General features: G+C 42.7%; 1 protein-coding gene across 4 annotated transcripts in view; it reads left to right on the top strand.

The window, feature by feature from the left end:
• The window catches only part of UBN2 (ubinuclein 2), a 690,706-nt gene that overhangs the window by 571,589 nt on the left and 96,311 nt on the right, over positions 1 to 22,806 (top strand). For all 4 annotated transcript variants that reach the window (XM_073592702.1, XM_073592701.1, XM_073592700.1 and 1 more), the window contains one exon: positions 9,635 to 11,221. In XM_073592702.1, coding sequence (XP_073448803.1) covers positions 9,635 to 11,221 — 1,587 coding nt within the window. The remainder of the gene's footprint in view (positions 1 to 9,634; positions 11,222 to 22,806) is intronic.

Raw genomic sequence — 22,806 nt, 5'->3', positions numbered from 1 at the left:
ATATATATATATATATATATATATATATATATATATATATATATATATATATATATATATATATACTCTAAAATTAGAATGTCGGCATCTCGAGGCCTAGACTTGAAAAATATGATGCTGTCAGACAAGGTAGTAATTTGAATGACAATTGCGCGGTCATGCTACACTGTACCCAAACAAATTTTTTATCATTTTGTTCCCACAATTAGAGCTTTCTTTTGGTGGTATTTGATCACCTCTATGATTTTTATTTTTTGCGCAACAAATAAAAAAAAGACTGAAAATTTTGAAAAAAAAAATTTTCTTTGTTTCTCTTAAAATTTTTTGTAAATAAGTACGTTTTTTTCAATGACGGGCACTGATATGGCTGCACTGACGAGCACTGATAAGGTGGGCACCAATGAGGTGGCACTGATGGGCTCTGATAGACGGCACTGATGGGCACTGATAGGTGGCACTGGTATGCGGCACTGATGGGCATTCATAGGCGGCACTGATGGGTACTTATGGATGGGCACTGATAGGTGGGCATGGATGGGCACTGATAGGTGGGCATGTATGGGCACTGATAGGTGGCACTGAGGGCCACCGATGGGTGCACGGTTTACACTGGTGGGTGGAAATGCTGGGCATCACTGATTTTATTAGTTCTATAATGGTGCCAGTCAGTGCCCATTTGTGGGCACTGATTGGCATATGCTGGGCATAAGTTGGCACGTGGATGGCCATGGGGGATGTACCTGGCCATCCACATGTTAGGCGCTTCCTGGTGGTCCAGTGTGGGCATCCGAGGGGGGCTGCACTGATAAACAATCAGCGCAAACCCCCCCCCCCGTAAGGAGAGCCGCCGATCGGCTCTCCTCTACTCGCGTCAGACGCGAGTGAGGAAAACTCGATCAACGGCTCTTCCTGTTTACATCGTGATCAGCTGTGATTGGACATGGCTAATCATGTAGTAAAGAGCCTCCGTTGGAGGCTCTTTACCAAGACCGGTGTAGCGGTGTGTCAGACTGACACTCCGCGCCACCAATCACCGCGATGCACGCCCCTACGGGTGTGCGGCGGCTGTTATCCTGCTGGATGTCATATGACGCCCACTCAGGATAACTGAACCACCGCCCTGCCGTCATTCTGCTATAGGCCGGGCGGGAAGTGGTTAAAGCAGGGTTAGGTTGTAAAAAAAAAATATGTCCCGAGCTTTGAAAATCTCATGGAGCGCTATTCATTCCATCATCCCAAAATGGAAAGAGTATGAAACAGCTGCAAACCTACCAAGAGTTGGCCGTCCACCTAAATTGATAGGCCGGTCAAGGAGAGCATTAATCAGAGAAGCAGCCAAGAGGCTCATTGTAACTCTGGAGGAGCTGCAGAGATCCACAGCTCAGGTGGGATAACCTGTCCACAAGACTATTAGTTGTGCACTCCACAAATTTGGCCTGTATGGAAGAGTGGCAAAAAGAAAGCCATTGTTGAAAGGAAGCCATAGGAAGTCCCGTTTGCAATTTGCGAGAAGCCACGTGGGGGACACAGCAAACGTGGGAGAAGGTGCTCTGGTCAGATGAGACCAAAAAAATTCACTTTTTGGCCTAAAAGGAAAACTGTGTGGCGAAAAACTAACACTACATATCACCCTGAACACACCATCCCCACTGTGAAATATAGCTGGGATTGTAGGATTGTAGTGTGGTTTGTGGGTATTGGGGGGGTGAAGCCGAAAGGCTTCACTGACGGCTGCCCTTACTAGCAATGATGGCGGCAGCACCCAACAGCTGATGGAAACATCGCCTGCGGTGCTGACATTGTTGGACTCCAGGACAGGTAAGTGTGCTAATATTAAAAGTCAGCAGCTACAGTATGTGTGGCTGTTGACTTTAAATTTTTTGAGGGGAAGGCGGAACTCCGCTTTAAGAGAAGACAACGCAGTGGACTGCTTTACCCTGTCAAATTCCCAAGATGTTCCAGATAGAGACCTTCAAGGGGGCAATTTGGCCCTGTGTAGTATAAGATTGTATTTGGGCAATGTGTTACTACCAGGACTACATCACTGTGTAGCCTAAACGTTATACCGAACATAACTGAAGATAGTGGATACAGAGAGTCGTAAACCTCTGACAAGAAAATAACAGAAGTGTCACAATATATGCTAAAACCCTAACCCTCCCGCTCTACACCAACCCCAACTAGTGTGAGCATACAACCCGAAAACCGTGCCAGCCAGGAAAATAAACTTGAATGGTAGATCCTGGTGGGTATACTAGATATGCGATCTTTCGTTGTAAAACATGAATGATCTTTAAGGCCAGTGGTGCCATACTGTCAAGAAACTGGTACACAAATGCAAATACACAATGGTAAATTTCACCCACAAACTGAAAGGAGAAAAATACTGATGCATGATAGGTTTCCATCCTTGAGAGGCGAACTTGACAGTCTGTGCTAGTCCAGTCACTTTCCATGGGGAAACAAGTGATGTAATCTTCTGGCAATAGACACAGGTAGTTTAGTCCACCACTCTCTTAAGCAAGAGTCCACCTAGAAAGGAAAAGAGATGATCAGAGAGGCCTGTGAGGATCTCAAACAGAAAAGCTACAGCTAGTTTTGCCCATAAGGCTCGACAGAACATACATATAGATGAAGAATACATGCCATGAAAATATAGAAAAGGCCAGCGGACTCATGCTCTCTACACTAGTAGGGTAGCAACTACAAGGCAAACAGACATTGGACACGTTTAGATGTCATCAGCTCAGGAACCCACCCTCTGCTCAAGTCGGGGGTATCCTGACCTACAATCCTGCTTGAATCAGCATTTGACCTTGAGTACCAACAAGGAACAAATCTCCACCCTTACTGTTTTACTCCAAAGACTGTTAGCCTCCCATGTCTGGTTTTTAGGACTTTTGTTTGAGGTGTTGCTTGCTCTGTACAACCACCTGTGACTCTATGGGATTTGCATTTAGTTTTATTGTCTCTTCAAAGATCATCTTTCGAATCCACTAGGGATGTTCCCTTTCTCATTCTTACAAGCTTGTTTTCCTTGTTGACATCAATTCCTCGAGGTGTGTGTCTGAGCTTTGCTGCTCTGTCTTGTAAAGAACCCTTTCTGGTCTTACACAAAGATAAGGTAATTTTGGTCTTTCACCTCAATCAGGACATTGTCCAGCTCCAGTACATCAGAAAAAAAATTCCCTTAAGTCTGCATGTGTTTCATGCTGTGCGAATTTACTTTCATTAGAAAGACTGACTTTACTTACTATGTAAAGGTTATGATTTCACAATTTCTTGATGGCTTAGACATATCATTGTCCACGCTTATGGTCTTTAGGATCAGTTTCCATCCAACTAGATTTGTGAATGTCTTTAAGCCTCCATTCACACTAGTGCAATTTCAGATGTGACTTGAGTTGCACAGATTCGCATGAAAATGGAAATCATTGTTCTCAATAGTGCCCATTCACATCAATGCAACAAGACATGGTGCGATTTTAGAAAAGGTTTCTGTACTACTTTGGTAGTGCAATCTGCATCCAAGTTGCACATAATCGCACTTATAGTTCGATCAAATCTGATCACAGCAGTGTGAACCTAGCCTTAGACTTTTTTGGCATCAGACAGCTGGTTTTCAGATTTACAAGGCTGCCACCTGTCTACTATCTGAGTGGAGTAAGTCTACTATCTGATTGTCCTTCCATGTTTCTCCAACACAGGGTATAATAGTTAACCACTTTCCCACTGGGCACTTATACCCCCTTCCTAACCAGGCCAATTGTCATCTTTCAGTACTCTTACATTTTGAATTACTCAGTCATGCAACACTGTACCCATATGAAATTCTTGTCTGTTTTTCCACACAAATAGAGCTTTCTTTTGGTGGTGTTCAATCACCACTGGGTTTTTTATTTTTTGGGCATATGCATACTTGCAGCTACACCCCAAAACACATTCTGCTACTCCTCCTGAGTATGGCGATAACGCGTGTGAGACTTTTACACAGCCTGGCCACATACAGAGGCCCAACATGCAAGTAGCACCTCCAGGCGTTCTAGGAGCATAAATTACATTTCCTAGCAACCTATCACACTTTTGAAGGCCCTGGAGCACCAGGACAATGGAAATGCCCACAAAATGACCCCATTTTGGAAAGCAAACACCCCAACGTATAATCTGACGCATAGCGAGTCTTTTGAACATGTCATTTTCTTTTCACAAGTTTTTGGAAAATGTAGAAAAAGTGAAAACGTATTTTTTTTTTTTTTTATACACAAATTTGCCCATTTATAAAATATTTATAACACAGCATGTACATACCACAAATTACACCCCAGAATACATTCTGATACTCCTGAGTATGACAATACCACATGTGTGAGGCTTTTACACAGCCTTGCCACATACAGAGGCCCAAAATGCAAGGAGCACCGTCAAGTGTTCTAGGGACATACATTACACATCTAATTTCCTGACTACCTATTTCATTTTTCTAACACATAGCATGCACATACCAAGAATTACACCCCAAAATACATTCTGTTGAGCAAAGGGTAAACAAAATATTACCAGTGGTTTTAGTAGTGCAGTTGTCCACAGAGGAGAGCATTGATCCAGGCAGCAGGCAGGGACGTGGTCAGCGACAGCAAACGGAATTGTCCAGGCAGCAGGCAGGGATACCGTCCATTTATAGTCCAGGGTCAGTGCAGGCAGAGATGTTGTCAGTAATGCCAAAATATTGGTCCTGGTAGTTGGCAGGAACATGGTCCATAGTACAGGTAGCAGGCAGAGATGTGGTCAGTTCATCCAGCAGGCAGAGGCACGATGGCAGTAAGTCGGCAGCAGGCAGAAATATCGGCTAATGACCTTGGTCAGGAAAGACTAGGGACAGGGGTAGAGGCATCTCCCACCCAAATTTCTTTGAAGTCTCCAGACCCTAATTCAGGAATAAGAAAACCAAAAAATGTTTTTCCCGAAAAACAATTCTGAAGCCCCTCACATATGTGAAACCCCTGTGTGATCATGAATCCCACTACTCCTGTAGCAGGGTAAAAGATCAGTCCAAGAGACTGTCAATAAACAGTCCAGGGTCAGTTCCAGAGCAAGCAGAGGTATATACAGTTTAAGCGTTAGGCAGAAGCGTGGTCGAATAACAGGCCAGGGTCAGTTCAGGACCATGCAGTGGCATAAGGGGTGAGAAGGTAAATGAGGAATTGAGAATTATGGTTACCATATTTCACTAATAATATAGAGAAGTATTGTAACGGCGGAAACAGTCACCTATGCAGAGGCCTGGTTGGAAAGCACACTGGGGACAATAATACTTGGTGTGTCTCCTAACTCCTCCTCTGGAGCACACACAGTATTTTTTTTGTCGTCTTTGACCTTTTTACCGGGGAGGGCGTTTGTCAGGAAAATGGCGTTCATTGAGTCTGCTCACTGAATCTGAGCGAATGCTTTATGGTGGGCCTTCAGGGTACAAAAGGGCGGTGACTATTTCATCTTGATAATGAGGATAGGTTACGGGGGTCTCGGTGGATTTACGGTAAATCACAATGTATTATATATGAATGTATTATAAATTGAAAAAATAAATTGTGCTTTTTTTTTTTTTTTTATACCAATGGTGGGCTCTTACAGCAAGGTAGGGCTGGATCATTTGATCATTTTAGTTGACTCCCCCCATGAACAAATTATAATCGTAGACACATGCTGGTTTCTGGATTGGGCCGTTGCTTCCAGGGATTTACACGTAGGTGTCATTGTGAATTGGTGAGAGCATATTGATGTCTCGTTTGACCCTCCACTTGATAGCAGTATCTCCTTATTCCGCAAAGTCGCTGACTCCCCTCGTAGTCTTACAGTAACGAGCCTTTGCGGGAAGCCCTTCCTATTCGCGCTCAGTGTACCACATGGATTCGTCTTCCAGTGAAGACTGCGGAAGAGGGGCAAACTTGTGTAGAAATTATCCACATATAGATGGTAACCCTTTTCAAGGAGTGGATATACAAGCTCCCAAACAACTTTTACACTTCATCTGATGTACTCGGCATTCAGAGGGATGCAGCTGGGTGTCCTTTCCTTCATACACCAGAAAGGCATAGGTTTACCCCATAGTTCTGTCATATAATTTGTAGAGTTTAACCCCATATCGGGTACTTTTGCTGGAGATTAACTACTTTTAGCCCAGCCTGCCTGCGAAGGGAACAAGTGACTTATCCACAGAGATATTTTGGTCAGGGGGGTAAATAACTGGGTGAGTTTCTCAGATAAATTTAGAAGTGGCCTAATTTTATATAATTTTTTTTTTATGCTGGGTCATTTCTGGGAGGGCACTGGGTGTTGTCATTGTAATGGAGTAACCGCATAATCATTGATCTTGGCATAATGGATGAGCAGGCTGGCATGTGGTGAATGGGATGGGTGGACCAGTATAAGTAGAATTAATTTTTTTTTGTGAGTCCCATGTTGAAAGTGAGGCCCAAAAATATTCTAAATTCCTTCACTGTTATCTCCACTCATAGGGATGGGTATAACTTGAACCTGGGTTGCTTGATATAAATTGTTGGGCATAGAGGTTTCACTGGGCCACGATTGAAGATAATAGGTCATCAGTAAAAATTAAATAAAAAAAAAAAATTGATGGGGACAGAATTCTCTGTGTTCACCTGGACACTAGGCTGGGTGATAAAAGGGGGATGTTCACTGCTTCTGAGTTAAGAGGAAGCCATAGTGGGTTTTGAAGTGCATAGGGAAGGCTGGCATTAGTACTCCATTTCTCATGGATGCCACTGCACTAATGATGAATGGCATTAAGCTGCTAGTGGATGCCACTGCTCTACTTGTGGTAGCCTGCTCTTCGCAAAACACCTTCGTTTGGCGAGCAAACTTTCCTCCGATTCTGTAGCAGACCCACTGCTTAAAACGGGTTCAGAATCGGATTCAGACACAGAGAGCTCCCCACTGCTCTCGCCGGTCAAGAAGTTTGTATGCTCCCTCACTGGAAAAAAAAATGTATGCCATACTAGTGACACTGGCTGTGGTGACAAACTGCTGCGATAGGGACACTGGGACAGACGTGGCTGCACTGATGGCTGCTGATGAGGCAGGTGCTGAAGAGGCTGCCCTGCTGTGTGCTAAAGAGGACTGTAGTGGCATTGATGGCACCGTAGTGGCACAGATGGGAATTGATGTGGCACTGCTGAGCACACAAAAATCAGTGAAACTCACGCTGCTGCACTCGGTAGCTCTCCTCTCCTCACGTGCTGTATCGGTGTGAGGAGAGTGCTGAACCAGGCATGACCCCGGCTTGTTTACATAGTGATCGCTCTGTCATTGGATGGAGCGATCACATGGTAAACGGCCATTGTCATTGGCCCTTTACCTCAATCCATGATGTGTTGGGTCCCGAGGACCCAGCCATTACGGACACTTCTGTGGGCGTGCGGGAATTGCAAGCTCGAGAGGACGTCGATAGACACCCTTCAAGAGCTAGGCAGCCGTGCTGTAGTCGTCCTTTGGCAATAGCGCGGTCGACAAGTGGTTAAATGTGGTATTAAAGCATACCTACAAACTGGTTTGATATGTTCTGTAATTGCCCTCTGATACTGACCAGTCTGCTGGAAACAAAACAGACAAGTCCAAAACCTTCTCTAGAGGCAAAGATGGTGTGTAGAGTCTAGTCGCGGTGTAAAGCCTTTGACATTTTTCCTGGTATAGGCTTTCTTGCCTTTTCCCATAAATTCCTTAGGTGACCTAGTAGACCATGTGAGAGAAAAAGAATGGATAATCCTTACAGCATTTTAGGGTCAAAGATTTTTTTAGGTTGCCACACCGTGCAGGCTGTGCAAGACTCCTCGTACGATATCTACAGTCATCTGTGATCTAATACACCAGGGTCCAATCCTATAACCACAAGTACTAGGGTGTCGCCTCATAATGCTGCTGTACTACCTGCTGATCCTGACATGAGCCAGGCCATAGAACATTGATTGGCAATCCTGCAAAAGCATTATTTTTAATACTGTGTTGCTAGTAGCTTTTGACCATATCCGGAGTTTTAGTGGAAGTTGCACTTAAAGCAAAACAAAATCCCAACAAAATGTAATATATTGTACCTTACCAATCACTGGATATGGGGGCTGCATTTGTTTTCTTTTTCTCAGGCCTTTATTGCTTTTTTTTTTTCCTGGTGTTTGTACAGTAATAAATTGTTTGGCTCAACCCTGTAGCTGCCACTTCTGCTGGACATCTTGGTCTGTTACAGGAAGTTCAAAAAACAGACTTACTGGCTGTATCACCAAGTAATAAAATAGTTTTGGAACACTAAGGAGGATAGAGGCAGGCTCTGGATGAGTTTGATCCTTGTGCTCAGGGCCTCACTTGTGAAATCATTCCACATAGAGTGGTAGCTCCGATGGTGCCCATGTATGGAGCTGCATGCTATTGAAAATTATGTATCCTGTAAGTGTGATATTACTATTTTAATAAATGGCTTGCCGAAAATATTACACTATGTTGGCCTCCTTTGCATTTTAAAATCCCTCTGTTGAGCGAACTGATTTAGGAACGTGGAGAGTGTTTGTTTCTTCCTGGATTGTTCATTTGGCTGCTGAGCAGCAATACTTTCTTTGATCTCTGTGTGAAATCTGGCAAGGAGCTCATTAACTCTTTGTGGTGAAGAGGCTTCGGTGGAACTTTCTCTTTGGTGGCGTGATCTGCTCTAAATCTCCACATAGGAGTGAAGTGAGTGGAGGACTGGACACTTGACACTATATTTGCACTTTATTTGAACGCTAATATACTTTTTTTTAATACATGCATTTTATATAATGTTTATTGCACTAGTAATTTTAGCACAGAATTATTCACACTAATTTGGTATTGTATTTATTTTACTGAGCATTATTAACCTAGAAGGTACAGCGCACTTTATTGTGTTTGTTCTAATAAAATTGTTACATTGGGGGACTCAGAAAAACAAGGGCTAATGTGGTAATGCTGATGAGACTGTATTATACATTATTACAGAACCCTATTGCATAGTTTTTCCAGACTATACAGTCCTTCTAAAAGAACTAGGTTTGTAAATAAAACTCACCCCAGGTTTATAGAACATAGGAAGTAGTATTTCCTTTTGTAGAATGACACAACCAGATTGCCTTAAATCAGCCATACACGGTTCAAATCTCGGCCCACTACTGCTGAACCAGCCAAGATTTGAAATGTGTATGACTGGCCTAATTGGCAGGCTGAATGTACCAAGTTGATCGATCAACTTGGGTACAACCAGCCTGCTGTATTCTCTTGCGATTATCGCTAGCAGCTGCTATAGCCGCTAGCAATAGTCACTGTCTTCTGCCATCCCCACTGGGAGAAAACAATTGCTGATTCCCCTGTAAACACTGTTTGTGTTGGTGGAGTCATGCAAATTTCTTTATTCTGTGTCGCTATTTTATTCTGTTAGTTACCTTTGGCTCCTCCTTAATATTGAGGTGGCTATGCTCTTTTTATTGATTGTGGATTATGTAATTCCTGTTTTAGAAGGGTGGAGCTGTCTGATTCCTGGAAATTTAATTATCAGGTAACTGTTTTCATATCTATTTTCTTATTAAAAGTCCTTTCTCTTTTCTGTCTTTTTATCAAGGAATCAAGTCCTAAAAAGGAGCAGAAGACTTTGGTACCATCGCTCGCTATTGGTCGTACACCTATGAATGCAGCTGTGCTTACTGGTGTTCCCAGCACCTCTAGTTGTATATCCTCTGAGACTATCTGCCTGGATGATTCACTGGATGAAAGCCTTTCTTTTAAAACTCCTTCATTAGATTCAATCTCAGAAGCTTTAGCTGTGCTTAACAATGGAACTACTGCAGCATCTAGTTCTCATATAGAAACGCCCACCTCCCGGCCTCGGGTTGCCTTGAGAGAGGAAAAACTAGCTTCTATTATGAGCAAGTTACCATTGAGTGGTCCTAAAAAGACTGATCCTCTTCCGCACACCTCCAGCCTAATTGCAGGCCAGTCAGCCCCTGTACCAAAGAAACACCAGAATCTTGCTCCAGCCCATTCAGCAGTAGTGTCTGGGCTTATTGCAGGCTCTTCAATTCACAATCCCAAAGTGTCATTGGAAACTTTACCTGCTAAGCTGCTTCAACAAGGAATGCAAAGGTCTTTGCAATCTGAGGTATCCTCATCTTCTGCACCTGCTAAGGCGAAGGCTTTATCTGCTTCCCAGACCAAATCAGCTGGCTCTTCCACCTCCACTCCCTTGTCCTCAACTCCAATACCTTTAATATCTTCCTCACATACCCATGTTTCTTCCTCCTCTTCCCTAGTACAAAATTCTTCTTCCTTGCAAACTGTTAAGGTCCAGCCATCCCTTCAACAAAACTATGTTACACCTTTGCAAGCTACTATTAGCAAATCCCATACTAACCCTGTTGTGCGTTTGACTAGTAGCCCCCAGATATCTTCCACATCACTAGTCATCAAAACCCCTGAAAAAACAGTTGGTTACCGACCTCCATCATCACCATCAACAAGTAGCGGTCAACATACACCAGTATCTCGAAGTGCTGCCTCTTCTACCTCTACTAACATTATGGCAAAAAATGCACAAGGCACAAATCTTGCATTCAAGTCTCCTTATAGCATGGTTCCTTCGCCCAAGCTTATTACTTCTAGTTCTTCCAGTTCAGGTAATCCCATCTCTCCGAATGCTGCACATAATAAGGTGTCAAGTGGTATTAACGTTGCACGTCCTTCTCCTACAGTCAGCCCTATACCATCTGGAAGAGGCACAGCAGGTATTCCAGGACTGAAAAACTCATCTGTATCTCCAAAAATCTCCAGTTCCTCACCCAAATTAGTCACAACTACAATCAGGCAACAGAGTCCTTCCCAGAATATGCCTGCTTCATCTCCTGTCCATTCTCCAATCCCTTCTTCAGTCCCTTCTCCAAAAGTTTCTAGTCCAATTTTGCAAAGTCAGTCGCCAAAACAATCTAATTCATCTTCTAAGCCTGTTAACCCTACCCAACCTGGACAAAAGACCACAGTTCTAAGCTCTGCAATGAATGTTCCTATCAGCAGAGCCAATCAAAATGCCACTGTTACAAATAGAACTCATCTTTCTGGAGCAGCAGGGAGCGGAGCTGTAGGTGCTACAAAACAGCCAATATCCCACAGACAGCCACCTGCCTCAGGGGCTCCAGTTACAGCTGCTACTGTGCAGGTAAGTCTATTTTTAAACATATTTATTTGGTGACAAAATAAGGCGTAGGACAGTGTGTGTGTGTTAATAATGTATGTTAAGTCACAAATTACAGTTGTAGAAAGAAGAGAATGTTCCTAGTTTAACTGGAAAGATGTATACACGACACGCGTGACAGTCTGTAGCAGGGGTTGCCAAATGTAGATTGCATCATTAGGACTCTATTTTGACCCATGCGGTAAACTACTTCTTAGAGCTGCACGATTAATTGTTAAGAATCGTTATCGCAATTTTTTTTCCAGTTGCGATCTTGACAAAGTATTTCCCGATTCTTTCTATGCAGAATTCTCTCTGCTTTGCTAAAGCCGACGCCTTCAAAAGAAAGGGAAAAAAAATAACGGGCAGTCTGCCAAGAATCACAACATTACTTTACAAGCTAACTAGTAAAGTTAGTCCAATTTTTTTGCATAATGTGAAAGATTTTACGCCGTGAGAATCGTGATCTTTTTATTCTAAGCAAAAAAATTGTGATTCTCATTTTGGGCAGAATCGTGCCTGCTTCTTAAAGCGGACCTTCAGTCATTTTTTTCAACTTTCCATCTATTAAATCTTCTTCTGCCCTTGTTTTAACTTTGGATAGTAAAACCTGCTTTTTTCTGCCAGTAAATACCTTATACAGCCCACTTCCTGTTTCTTGTCTTATAAAAAGCCTAGGCTTATGACATCATGCACAGCTCTCTCTCTCTCTCTCTCTCTCGTGAGAGTTTGCCAGGAAGGGAGGGGGGTGATTCAAGAGGGCCAATGAGAGCTGGAGGTGTGCCTCTGTGTAAATTCAGCAGCTTCAGCTGCCCACAGTTAAAATGGTCGCAGCCAGACTCAGTGGAGGGAGATTTCTGCAGCATATTTGACAAGTACAGAATCACAGTATATATAAAATAATATGCAAAGTGGTTGGAGGGTAGCTTCAGAATAGCAAAGATGTTTTTATTACAAATTATGTGAGGAGACTGCAGTTCCTCTTTAAACCTTTTCAGACCTAAGCCTATTTCTGACATTTGTTGCTTACAAGTTAAAATCTGTATTTCTTATTCATACATCATGGGACACAGAGTCAGGCTAATATCCATTACCTGCTGGGTTATACTTCATCATCAGGTGAATGGACACTGGTAGACCAAAGCTCTTCAGACAGGAAGTGATTCCCTATATAACCCCTCCCATACAGGAAGTACTTTTGTTTTTTACCAGTGTCTGCAAGGTGGATGGCACGGTTTGTTTGAGCGCTCTGAGCTCCAGGTCTCTAGTCCCACAAAAGGTTCCAAAATGAATCAAGGCATTGACCGATCTGATCCATTTGACACAGGCTTTTATCCTTAGATAAATGGTACCCGAGCCTCGCAAAGAAGACTCAAGATCATGCGAGGTTTTGCTTGTAATGTGGCTTCCGGCGCTGGACCCTGCAGAGTGGAAATCCTGGACAATACAGCGCTAAGGCATTTCCTGCAGGGTGCTGTACAGGTCCAAGGGAGGTGGACCCTAAATATGAAAAGGGTACCCATTCCTTGAAGGTCCAAGTGACAAGAACCCGCCGTGCAGGGTGAAGATTGGGCCCTTAGTTTCTAAGTGGCCCTGCACCTGGACAGGTAAGTGAAACCCCTTTATATTCTTATTGTGGGGTGTCCCAATGATTGTTAACAATCAGTCAAGCTAGCTAAAAGCTGGACACCTGTGTGCGGTGACCATAGAGGGGAGTTTTGGGCTAGCTGTGGGTGTTTGCAAAGTGTACCTTTTTTTGCTTGTGTCTGGCTGTTTTTTACCTGTATGATGGCGCACGACGGTGCACCATTTCACCTTGGTTCGCCATGGCGCACGTGCGTTCGCAAGAGCGCCGATGGGCTCAGCAGTTTGGTGGCCATGGCACACGCGGCTTCGCCGCACATGCGCCGAAGCCTTTATCTGGGCGCACAAAGATTTGCATTGTACGCGAATACAGTCACACCCATTCGCGAGGACTGCGCACATGCGTGCATGCTCCGGCGCACACCCAGCTTACTTAAACTGTGTAGCCAAGGCATGCAGCTGTGGGACGCAGAGCAGGCTCTGAACAGACACTTGCAGTGGTTCATTTTTCCTTACCCGGGTCATGTGAGTCACCAGGTGTTGCTTGGCAGGCTAAAGGTGCTTAGCAGGATTGTTGCATAGGGGCTTGATGAGCCCTATTAAAGGGTCTCCCTTCTGAGGCATTTTAATACTACACCCAAGTACTCTTTGTGGCTATTAAATGTCTTCCAAAAAGAGGAGTGGGACTAACACCACGGGGAAGGGCACACCTATGTCATCAGTAGTTCCTGATGAACCTAGTCATATCCCTAGTGTTGTATCCCCTAAAGGACCAGAGACTTCCGGACAATCTGAGCCATTGCGCCTATCTGGTATTGTGCCTACAGTCAATGCTGCTGCTTCACCTGTTTATCACTAAGGATGAACTGTCTTCAACCCTAGCTGGGTTAGAGCACAGAATTGCTGGCATGATTGCCTCCATCCCGCAGGGTGGCAGGAAGCGTGACAGATCCCCCTCCCTGGAGTCTCTTAGTCTGGAGCAGGAATGTATGGGTGTTAACCTGTGGGGTGTTTTTTTTTTTTTTTGGAGTATCCACACTTCCCATACCACTCGGATCATCTGGATGGGATTTCTTTGGACCCCAGTATATACAGTATGAGTCTATGTGGAGGATAGGGCATATTTATTATGCTAGTCCCGGGTCTCTACTAGGAGACATCCTCTGTGTTCACCCACTTCACCCCCTTGTAGGTACACCAGCCCTCAGGTAGGGTTTGGTGATTTTTTTTTTTTTTGGACACTGTGACGGGAGGGCCCGTGGAACTCAGAATACATCTTATGTCTAAGTCACCCTGTGCCATCCTGGCACAGGGTGAGTGAGAAAATATATCTTGGACTACTTAAAATGGGACAGTAATATTTGTCCACAATATCTCCCAGGATGTATGTAGAGACTATTATTGGTTTGGTTGATTCTGAACGCAACCTGTTAATTGAATGAGCTGATCACATTGTCCTCTATACAATGTAGGAGACGGGACGACTCCTATTGGAGCTCATGTTAATTAGGTTAATTAGGTTTTGTTTGTATTGTTAATTGTAATTAGCTCCAGCTATTGTGTTTATATTACTGTGTGAAGCTCGGTGCCCACAAAGGTCATGTCTCAGTCACCTAGGCTGTATGAAGGATTAGATAATTAGCTCATGTTAATTAGGTTACAGTTGTATTGTTAGAGGAAATTCCAACGGCATATAAAGTCTTGTAATTTTGATTCTAAATAAAGTTAGTCCTGATGTACTCCAAGACTGGTGTTGTCTAGTTCTTGGGGGTTCCTATAGCCAGATCCATTGAACTTGTGTTCCAGAACTTAGGAAGCGGTATACAGACGGAAGCACTCAAGCGGAGTGTGGGACGTTCCGTGACACTGTCCATATCCCTTTGTGTGTATGATACTAGAGGCTCCAATCTGTCTATGAGAATGCCTGATTAACGGCTCTGCAAGCAAGCTTCAAAGAGACCCTAACTGATAGAGATGATGAATGAGTTGAGATACAGAAGATCGAAGACCCAAGATTTTAACCCCAGTCGGATAATGGCAATTCATGGACAAACACTGCCCCCAGAGACCAATTATGGCAAGACAGTCAGTAATATAACCTGTTGAGGAAACGCCCCAGAGATACTGTGATTCGTCCAAAAGCAAAGTTGGGCAGGCTATGGGAAGGGGTTTGGATGAGGTGTGTTTGTGAAAAAGGGTGTATTGTGTTCTGATTGTAAACTATGTAATATTGTAACTTCTTTTAATACTTTTATGTCAGTTTCCTATTTTCTTGGGAAATGTAACTTGTTTACTAAGCAGAGGTGTTTGTTATATCATTGTGCTTATCAGACTCATACAGATTAGCAACTGTAGGGACTAGACAAATTAATACATGTATGCAGTAGTTATATAGGATATATTAGATTGTATAAATTTGCATCGATTCCTTCACTCCCCCTTTTTTTTTTGCCCCTTATTTTGGCTCAGGGCCCTGAGAGAGGGACCCTCTCTTTTTAAAAAAAAAAAAAAAAAAAAAAAATTTTTTCTTTCTCTTTGAGATGTCGAAAAGGTCTTCTTTAGCATCTCTATTGAAACTCTGTACCTATAATGTCAAAGGCCTGAATAATGAGTCAAAAATGGGCAGCACGGTGGTGTAGTGGATAGCACTTTCGCCTAGCAGTAAGAAGGGTTGTTGGTTTGAATCCCAACCACGACACTACCTGCCTGGAGTTTGCATGTTCTCCCTGTGCCTGTGTGGGGTTTCTCCGGATACTCCGGTTTCCTCCTACACTCCAAAGACATGCTGGTAGGTTAATTGGATCCTGTCTAAATTGTCCCTAGTATGTATGAATGTGAGTTAGGGACTTTAGAGTGTAAGCTCCTTGAGGGTAGGGACTGATGTGAACGTACAATGTATATGTAAAGTGCTGCGTAAATTGACGGCGCTATATAAGTACCTGAAATAAATAAATAACTAAAAAAGAGGACAGATCCTATATAGTTTGCATAAAGCGAAGGCAGAAATTCTACTCCTCCAAGAGGCTCATTTTTGCACTGAGGGCATTCCTGTATGTTCTGGTAAACATTGTTCCCAGTGGTTTCATAGCACTATGTCTGGTTCGAAGGCCAGGGGGGTCTCCGTCACTTTCCATAAAAATTTACCGGCCCAGTACTTGAAACATATAGCTGATATTAATGGTAGATATCTTCTACTCAAATTCCGGTTGTGGGACAAACTTTTCAGAATCACCAATTTTTATATTTCGAACCACGATCAAACAACGACAATTTCTCATCATCTTCGTCTTAGCGGATTTTGCTGAAGGTGTCATTCCTGTAGGAGGAGATTTCAATTTAGCCTTAGAGCCACAATTAGACACTTCTGCCCAGCATTCCAATATTTCTCACTCTCGGCTGAGGGCCCTTAAAAAACATTTGATTACAGACTACTTGATTTATGGAGGATTTTATATCCTAAAGAACACAATTTTATACATATTTTTCATCAGCACATAAATCTTACAGTAGACTAGATTATTTTTTATAGGGTCCGAAGGTTCTAGAGTGGAATCGTTCATTGGAAATAGGGTCATTCATTTGGTCTGACCATTCGCCTGTATTACTTTCAATATATCCTCCACAGACTCGAGGCACAAGTTGGACCTGGCGTTTGAATGATACGCTTATGTCTGATCCATTTTGCAATAAGGCAATTGTAGAGGCAATTGGTAATTTTTTGTTTCTGACCATGAAGAGGATGAGACTGCATTACCATTAAAATGGGAAGCTCTTAAAGCAGTACTGCGAGGGTTGTTTATTCAACATGGTTCTCGTCTTAAAAAAGAAAGATCTATGGCCATTCAAAATACTCTATCAAAGCTCCATTCATTAGAAACCTTACATAAAGCTTCACAATCTACAGAAATACTATCTAAAATCACATCTACTAGGGCATTCTTGTTGCAGCTTTTGGAAAAAACTCATAGTTCATATCAAGATAAATGTGCACTAAGTAACTATAGATAGGGAAATGTGGGAGACAATTAACGTGTACATTACATCCCCGTTCTCCCCAGACTTTTATACCCAGTATTAGGATGTCGTCAGGGGAGACAACCTCAGACCCACAAAGTGTCCAACAAACATTCAGGGAATACTTTTCAGCTCTTTATAATCTGGCTCAACCACCTCTTACGGAAGACACGGAGTTTGATGCTTGTAGCATTGATGATTATGTGCAGGAAACTGCTCTCCCGATATTAGATGAGGATCATAGGAAATCATTAGACTCTTTTTCTCAATGGAGGAATTACTAGGCGTAATCACAGATATTCCATCAGGTAAGAACTTTGGTCCTGATGGAGTTACTCAAAAAATTTTATAAAACATATAAAGACTATTTGTCTCTATTTATGTTATGGGTGTTTAACTCCATCTCTTCCTTTAACCCATTTCTGACCCAAACACTAGAAGCTCATATTACTTTGATTCACAAACCAGGTAAAGATTTAACATTATGTTCTAGTTATTGCCCAATATCCTTAATTGGAGTATACATAAAAATATATGCTAAATTAATTGCGCTACGGCTCCAATCTATTATTCCTAGCCTGGTACATAAAGACCAGACCGGATTTGTCCAAGGAAGAGAAACACGCGACAACACGATAAAAACACTTTTACTCATGGATTATACCCAAATAGCTAAAATACCAGCATGCCTTCTCTCGGTTGACGCAGAGAAGGCTTTTGATCGGGTTGGGTGGTCTTTTCTCGAGTCCTCTTTAAGGCAAATAGGGATGGGCCAAAATTTGCTTAATAAGATCTTGGCATTATACACTAAACCAAAGGCCAGAATACAGATTAATGGATCATTAACCACAAGTTTTCCCATACAAAATGGTACCCGCCAGGGATGCCCTCTATCCCCCTTGCTTTATGTCCTAGTGATGGAACATTTAGCGATAGCAATCAGACAGAACCCCTCTATCACCGGCATAAAGTTAGATAGACAAGAAATAAAACTTTCCTTGTTTGCTGACGATCTGTTACACTGTTACTAACCCTCATATTTCTATGCCTTCTATTTTATCTGAATTTTAACACTTTGGAGTCCTGAGTAATTTCAAAGTAAATGTTTCTAAATCTGAAACTCTTAATGTGTCACTTTCATCACATCAAGTGACTATGCTATAGAACAATTTCCTGTTTTAAATTTTGTTCCTCTAGATTAAAATACCTAGGAATAATTATACCCATAGATTCGACTCATCTATAGTCGGCTAATTTCATCCTTCTTATGCAACGTACTCTACAAGATCTAAAAAATATGACTCAAATTTATATTCCTGGTTCAGGAGGATTAACATATTGAAAATGGATATAATACCGCGTTTTCTGTACCTTTTTCAAACTATCCCTGTTTCTATCATCAGATCTTTTTTCTGTATTTTACAAGCTGCCTTTGTCAAGTTTATCTGGGGGAACAAGAGATCTAGACTAAATTGGAAAATGTTAACATTACCCAAAACGAAAGGAGGAGCGGGTGCACCGGATCTTTATTATTATATTGCGGCAGTCCTTACTAGATTAGTGAATTGGTTCCATCACTCGGATACTAAACAATGGGCATCAATAGAACAGTTTGACCTTCAGGTACTTCCTTGGTTAGATCTATCTTATCCGGTTATTTGAGATACGTCCTTTTCCTTACCCTTTCTTACGTCCCATTTATTGAGCATTTGACACAAAATGATTTTGTGTCTAGGGCTTTCCTCACAAATGGGACCAATGACACCCTTATTTGGTAACCCACAATTTCCACCTGCAGTAGACTTGTTACTTTGTTTTTTTACGTGGAAAGAGGAGTCCCACCGAAGAGTAAGTCAAATTCTTTGTCAGGGTAAACTACCACCCATAATGAACTTAATACCTTCACAACCGCCTTCATTTATGCAGTGGATGGAATATCAGCAACTATTATCTTTTTTGTCCTCTATTCCTTTAAACAAATCCTTTAACAGGGATTTAAATCTCTGTGAGTCCATCTTGGTGCAAAGCACTAGACCAAAACACGTTTTATCAGCAGTATATAAGATTCTTATTGGAAAAAATCATCCAGAGCTCCCAGAATTTACAAATAAATGGGCACTGGATCTTAATGTTGAAATTGGAGCAGAAGAGTGGGAGAAGTCTTTTATCCTCACACCTTGTTTGTCACTGGCAACTAAAGCCCAAGAGACAAGCTTGCTTCTCGTTGGTATCGATGCCCAACTTCATTACAGCGTATTTTTCCAGACACATCGGATAACTGTTGGCGATGCCATTCTGCTAAGGGCTCATTGTTACACATATGGTGGGAATGCCCTCAAATTTGTAAATTCTGGGACAGTATCTTGCAGTTGTATACTATAGTTACAGGGGAGGTAATTTCCAATACATCACAAATTACGCTGTTGTCCATTTTACCAGACTCATATAAAAATATCAAAAAGGGTTTGCTCAGACATTGGGTGATAGCTGCAAGATTAGTTATTCCGCACCATTGGTGATCAACACAATCCCCTTCAGTGAATGAATGGGTAGTGCAAATGGATCATACTGAGAAGATGGAGACCCTCCTGGCATATGAATTGGATATACTTGAAAAATGTCGGCAGATATGGGCCCCCTGGAGGGCCTTCAGGGAATCAACAAGAAACTAAAGGTTTAAACGGTAACTAGAATAGAACCTAAATATGATCTAATAGGGCTTCAATACAGGATGTATATATGTCAAGGAAAGGGAAAAAGGATTTTTTTTATGTTTGGGTTTGTTTGTTAATTTGTATAATGTATTTGTAAGATGTTTTGGTGGTATGACAATACTATTAATGTATGTATATATGTTATTTGTCTAATAACTTTTCAATAAAACTAAGATTGAATATAAAGGATTCAATACAGCAGGTTTCTCGCCTGGCTCTCTTGTATGGACATAAGTGCAGACCTTTATGGCTTAAGAACTGGTCAGCCGAGCTTCCTTGTAAAAAGTTATTGTCAGGTTTCCCGTTTCATGGGGAACGTTTATTCTCTGATCACTTGGACAAATATATCCAAAAGATTTCCGGAGGGAAGAGTTCTCTACTTCCTGTGAAGAAAAGCACCAGACTTCCCTTGTTTAAAAACCCAGGGACTGCTTCCTCAAATGTCTCAGCGTCAGGGCAGTTCCCCTGCCAACAGGGCGCTTGGGCCAGGGGCAAGCCGCAAGGCCAGGGCCAGAAAAGGCCCTGGGTCCAAAATTCTTCTAAACCCAGCACCAAGCCTTCCTTTTGATGGGACGCCCCCACTCCATCGGGTGGGGGGACGGATGCTGAACTTTGCAGACATTTGGGAAAACAGTTCAGATGAGTGGGTCACCTCAGTTATATCTCGAGTTGCGGGAGGTTCCCCCTCAGAGGTTTCTAAGATCCAGCGTTCCCTCGGATCCTCCAAAAAGAAACTTATTGCTTCAGGCACTACATCATCTAGTGCTTCAAGGAGTGATTGTAGAGGTTCCTGTGTTCGAAAAGGGGCACAGAGTTTTACTCAAGCCTGTTTACGGTTCAGAAACCAAACAGGGACACAAGGCCCATTTTGGACCTAAGGTCCCTGAACAGGTATCTATTGATACATTCCTTTCGGATGAAGTCTGTCCGCTCAGTAGTAACCTCACTCCAGAGGGGAGACTTTCTAGCCTCCAACAATATAAGAGATGCGTATTTTCACGTACCTATCTTTCAGCTTCAAAGGTTCCTACGTTTTGCAGTAGAGGCTCTACCCTTCGGGCTTGCTACAACTCCCCGGTTGTTCACAAAGGTCCTACCATCAGTAATAGGTCTTTAAAAGGCCCAAGGGATCCTGGTGTTTGGGTATCTGTATGACCTCCTGCTCAGAGATCACTCAGTACAGGCTCTAGAACAGAGCATAATATACACAGTGCGGCATTTGAAAAGCTTAGGCTGGATCATAAATACCGAAAAGTCAGCCTTGAGACCAGCTCAAAGTCTAAAGTATTTAGGTCTGATCCTAAACACAGTCCAAGCAAGAGTATTCTTGCCACCCATAAGGATCTGTGCCCTGAAGGATCAGGTGCATCAGATCAGGGGCACCAGACAACCCTCCATTCGGCTCTGAGTCTTCTAGGGAGGCAGTGCCCTATGCCCAGTTCCATTCCAGGCCCTTACAACAAGACATCTTGTTGGCTTGGAACAGAGGAAGAAAAGCCCTGGATTATCCTATGTGCTTATCTCCTCAGGCATACTTAAGCCTAAACTGATGGTTGCAGGGTCAGAACCTGTAAAGGGGAAAAACCTTTTCTCGTGGAAACTTGGAGATTACTTACTACAGATGCCAGTCTCTCAGGCTGGGGAGTGATCCTAGACGCGTTCACAGCTCAGGGGAAATGGTCAGGGACAGACCCTGCCCATCAATGTCCTATGGTCCTGGATGGTGGAGCTTCAGGGCTGCCCCATAAGGGTTCAGTCCAACAATGCCACGGCAGTGGCATATATAAACCATCAAGGCGGTACTACGAGTTGTTCAGCTCCGAAAGAGGTGAACTACATACTAGCCTGGGCAGAGGGACATGTGCCATTTTTAGATCAGCAGTCTATATCCCGGGAGTAGAGAACTTGAAGGCATATTATCTCAGCCGCAGATATGCCCGAGGCAATGGTCCCTACACCCAGAGGTGTTCCAGGAAATTTGCCAACGTTGGGGATGGCCAGAGGACCTACAGGTATCGCGGTTCAGCAACAAGCTACAGCAGTTTGTGTCTTGAACAAGACATCCTCTGGCAATTGGAGCAGATGCTGTGATAGTTCCATGTAGAAAGTACTCCCTGGTTTATGCTTTTCCTCTGATCCCTCCCCTTCCACATTTGTTGTGCTGGATTCAGAGAGAGGGGGTTCCAGTTATTCTGGTGGCACCAGCCTGGCCCAGAAGGCTCTGGTTCCGGAGATTGTGACTGACAATAGACGGGCCATGGACGCTTCCACATTGCCCCGATCTACTGTCTCAAGGTCCTATATTCCACCCCAATTTACAGTCTCTAAATTTGACAGCATGGCTGTTGAAGCCAGGAAGTTAAAGGACCGTGGCATCTCGGGACCAGTGGTGTCTACTCTAGTGAATGCTTGAAAAGCTGTCACTAGGAAGATTTATCATAAGGTCTGGAAGACTTATATTGTAACAAATAATTCTGCGCTGCCTAAGAGAGAAAAAGCAGCGGACACAGCAAATTAGATAAATGCACTAAAAATGGATACAGAAAGTGTAGCACTAATATATAAAATGTGAAACCACAACAAATGTCAGGAAAAAAATAAACCCAGTGATCATTGATGAGAATGAAAATAAAAATGAAAATATAAGAATGTCTAAAAAATACAAATGTAATGAACCCAGTGACTGGTGATAGACATCCGAACAAAGTCCAAGTGAAAAATGAATATCAAAATGCAATCATAAGTTCCATATAAAAACAAAAAATGAAAAACTTCATGTGAAGATCATGACGGTGAACAAAATGTAAGCTTGAAGTGAAGAGATACCACCACCAGAAGTAGGGAGGCTTACCAAAACGTTTGAACCCAGAAGAACATATGTTCAGTGGGTCAAACAGGCTTATGTTGTATAAACAACCAATGGAACCAAGCACTGAAATCCTCAGAAGACTCCCAAATAAAATATAAATTAAATATAAATGGCGGCAGTGGAGTGCCTTCATTTACATGAAAAGCGCTGTTTTATATGTTCACATGTGAGTTTTTTAACTTTATTAAATTTGTTGCATATTTTACGGAATCATGCTATGTGGCCTTTTATGTTCTCCCCACTATAAACTCATCTGCCATATCCATGCATTTCGGGTTACTACTTCCATGAGAAACATCCATATAACCATCCACCAGTCTGAGGACGACCGTGAGTTCCTGTTGCAGTCTTCTGAGGATTTCAGTGCTTGGTTCCATCGGTTGTTTATA

The sequence above is a fragment of the Aquarana catesbeiana genome, linkage group LG07 (genome assembly GCF_042186555.1).
Source record: "Aquarana catesbeiana isolate 2022-GZ linkage group LG07, ASM4218655v1, whole genome shotgun sequence".
Lineage (NCBI taxonomy): Eukaryota > Metazoa > Chordata > Amphibia > Anura > Ranidae > Aquarana > Aquarana catesbeiana.
The sequence above is the reverse complement of the archived record's forward strand: the minus strand, read 5'-3'. Positions and strand labels throughout refer to the sequence as shown.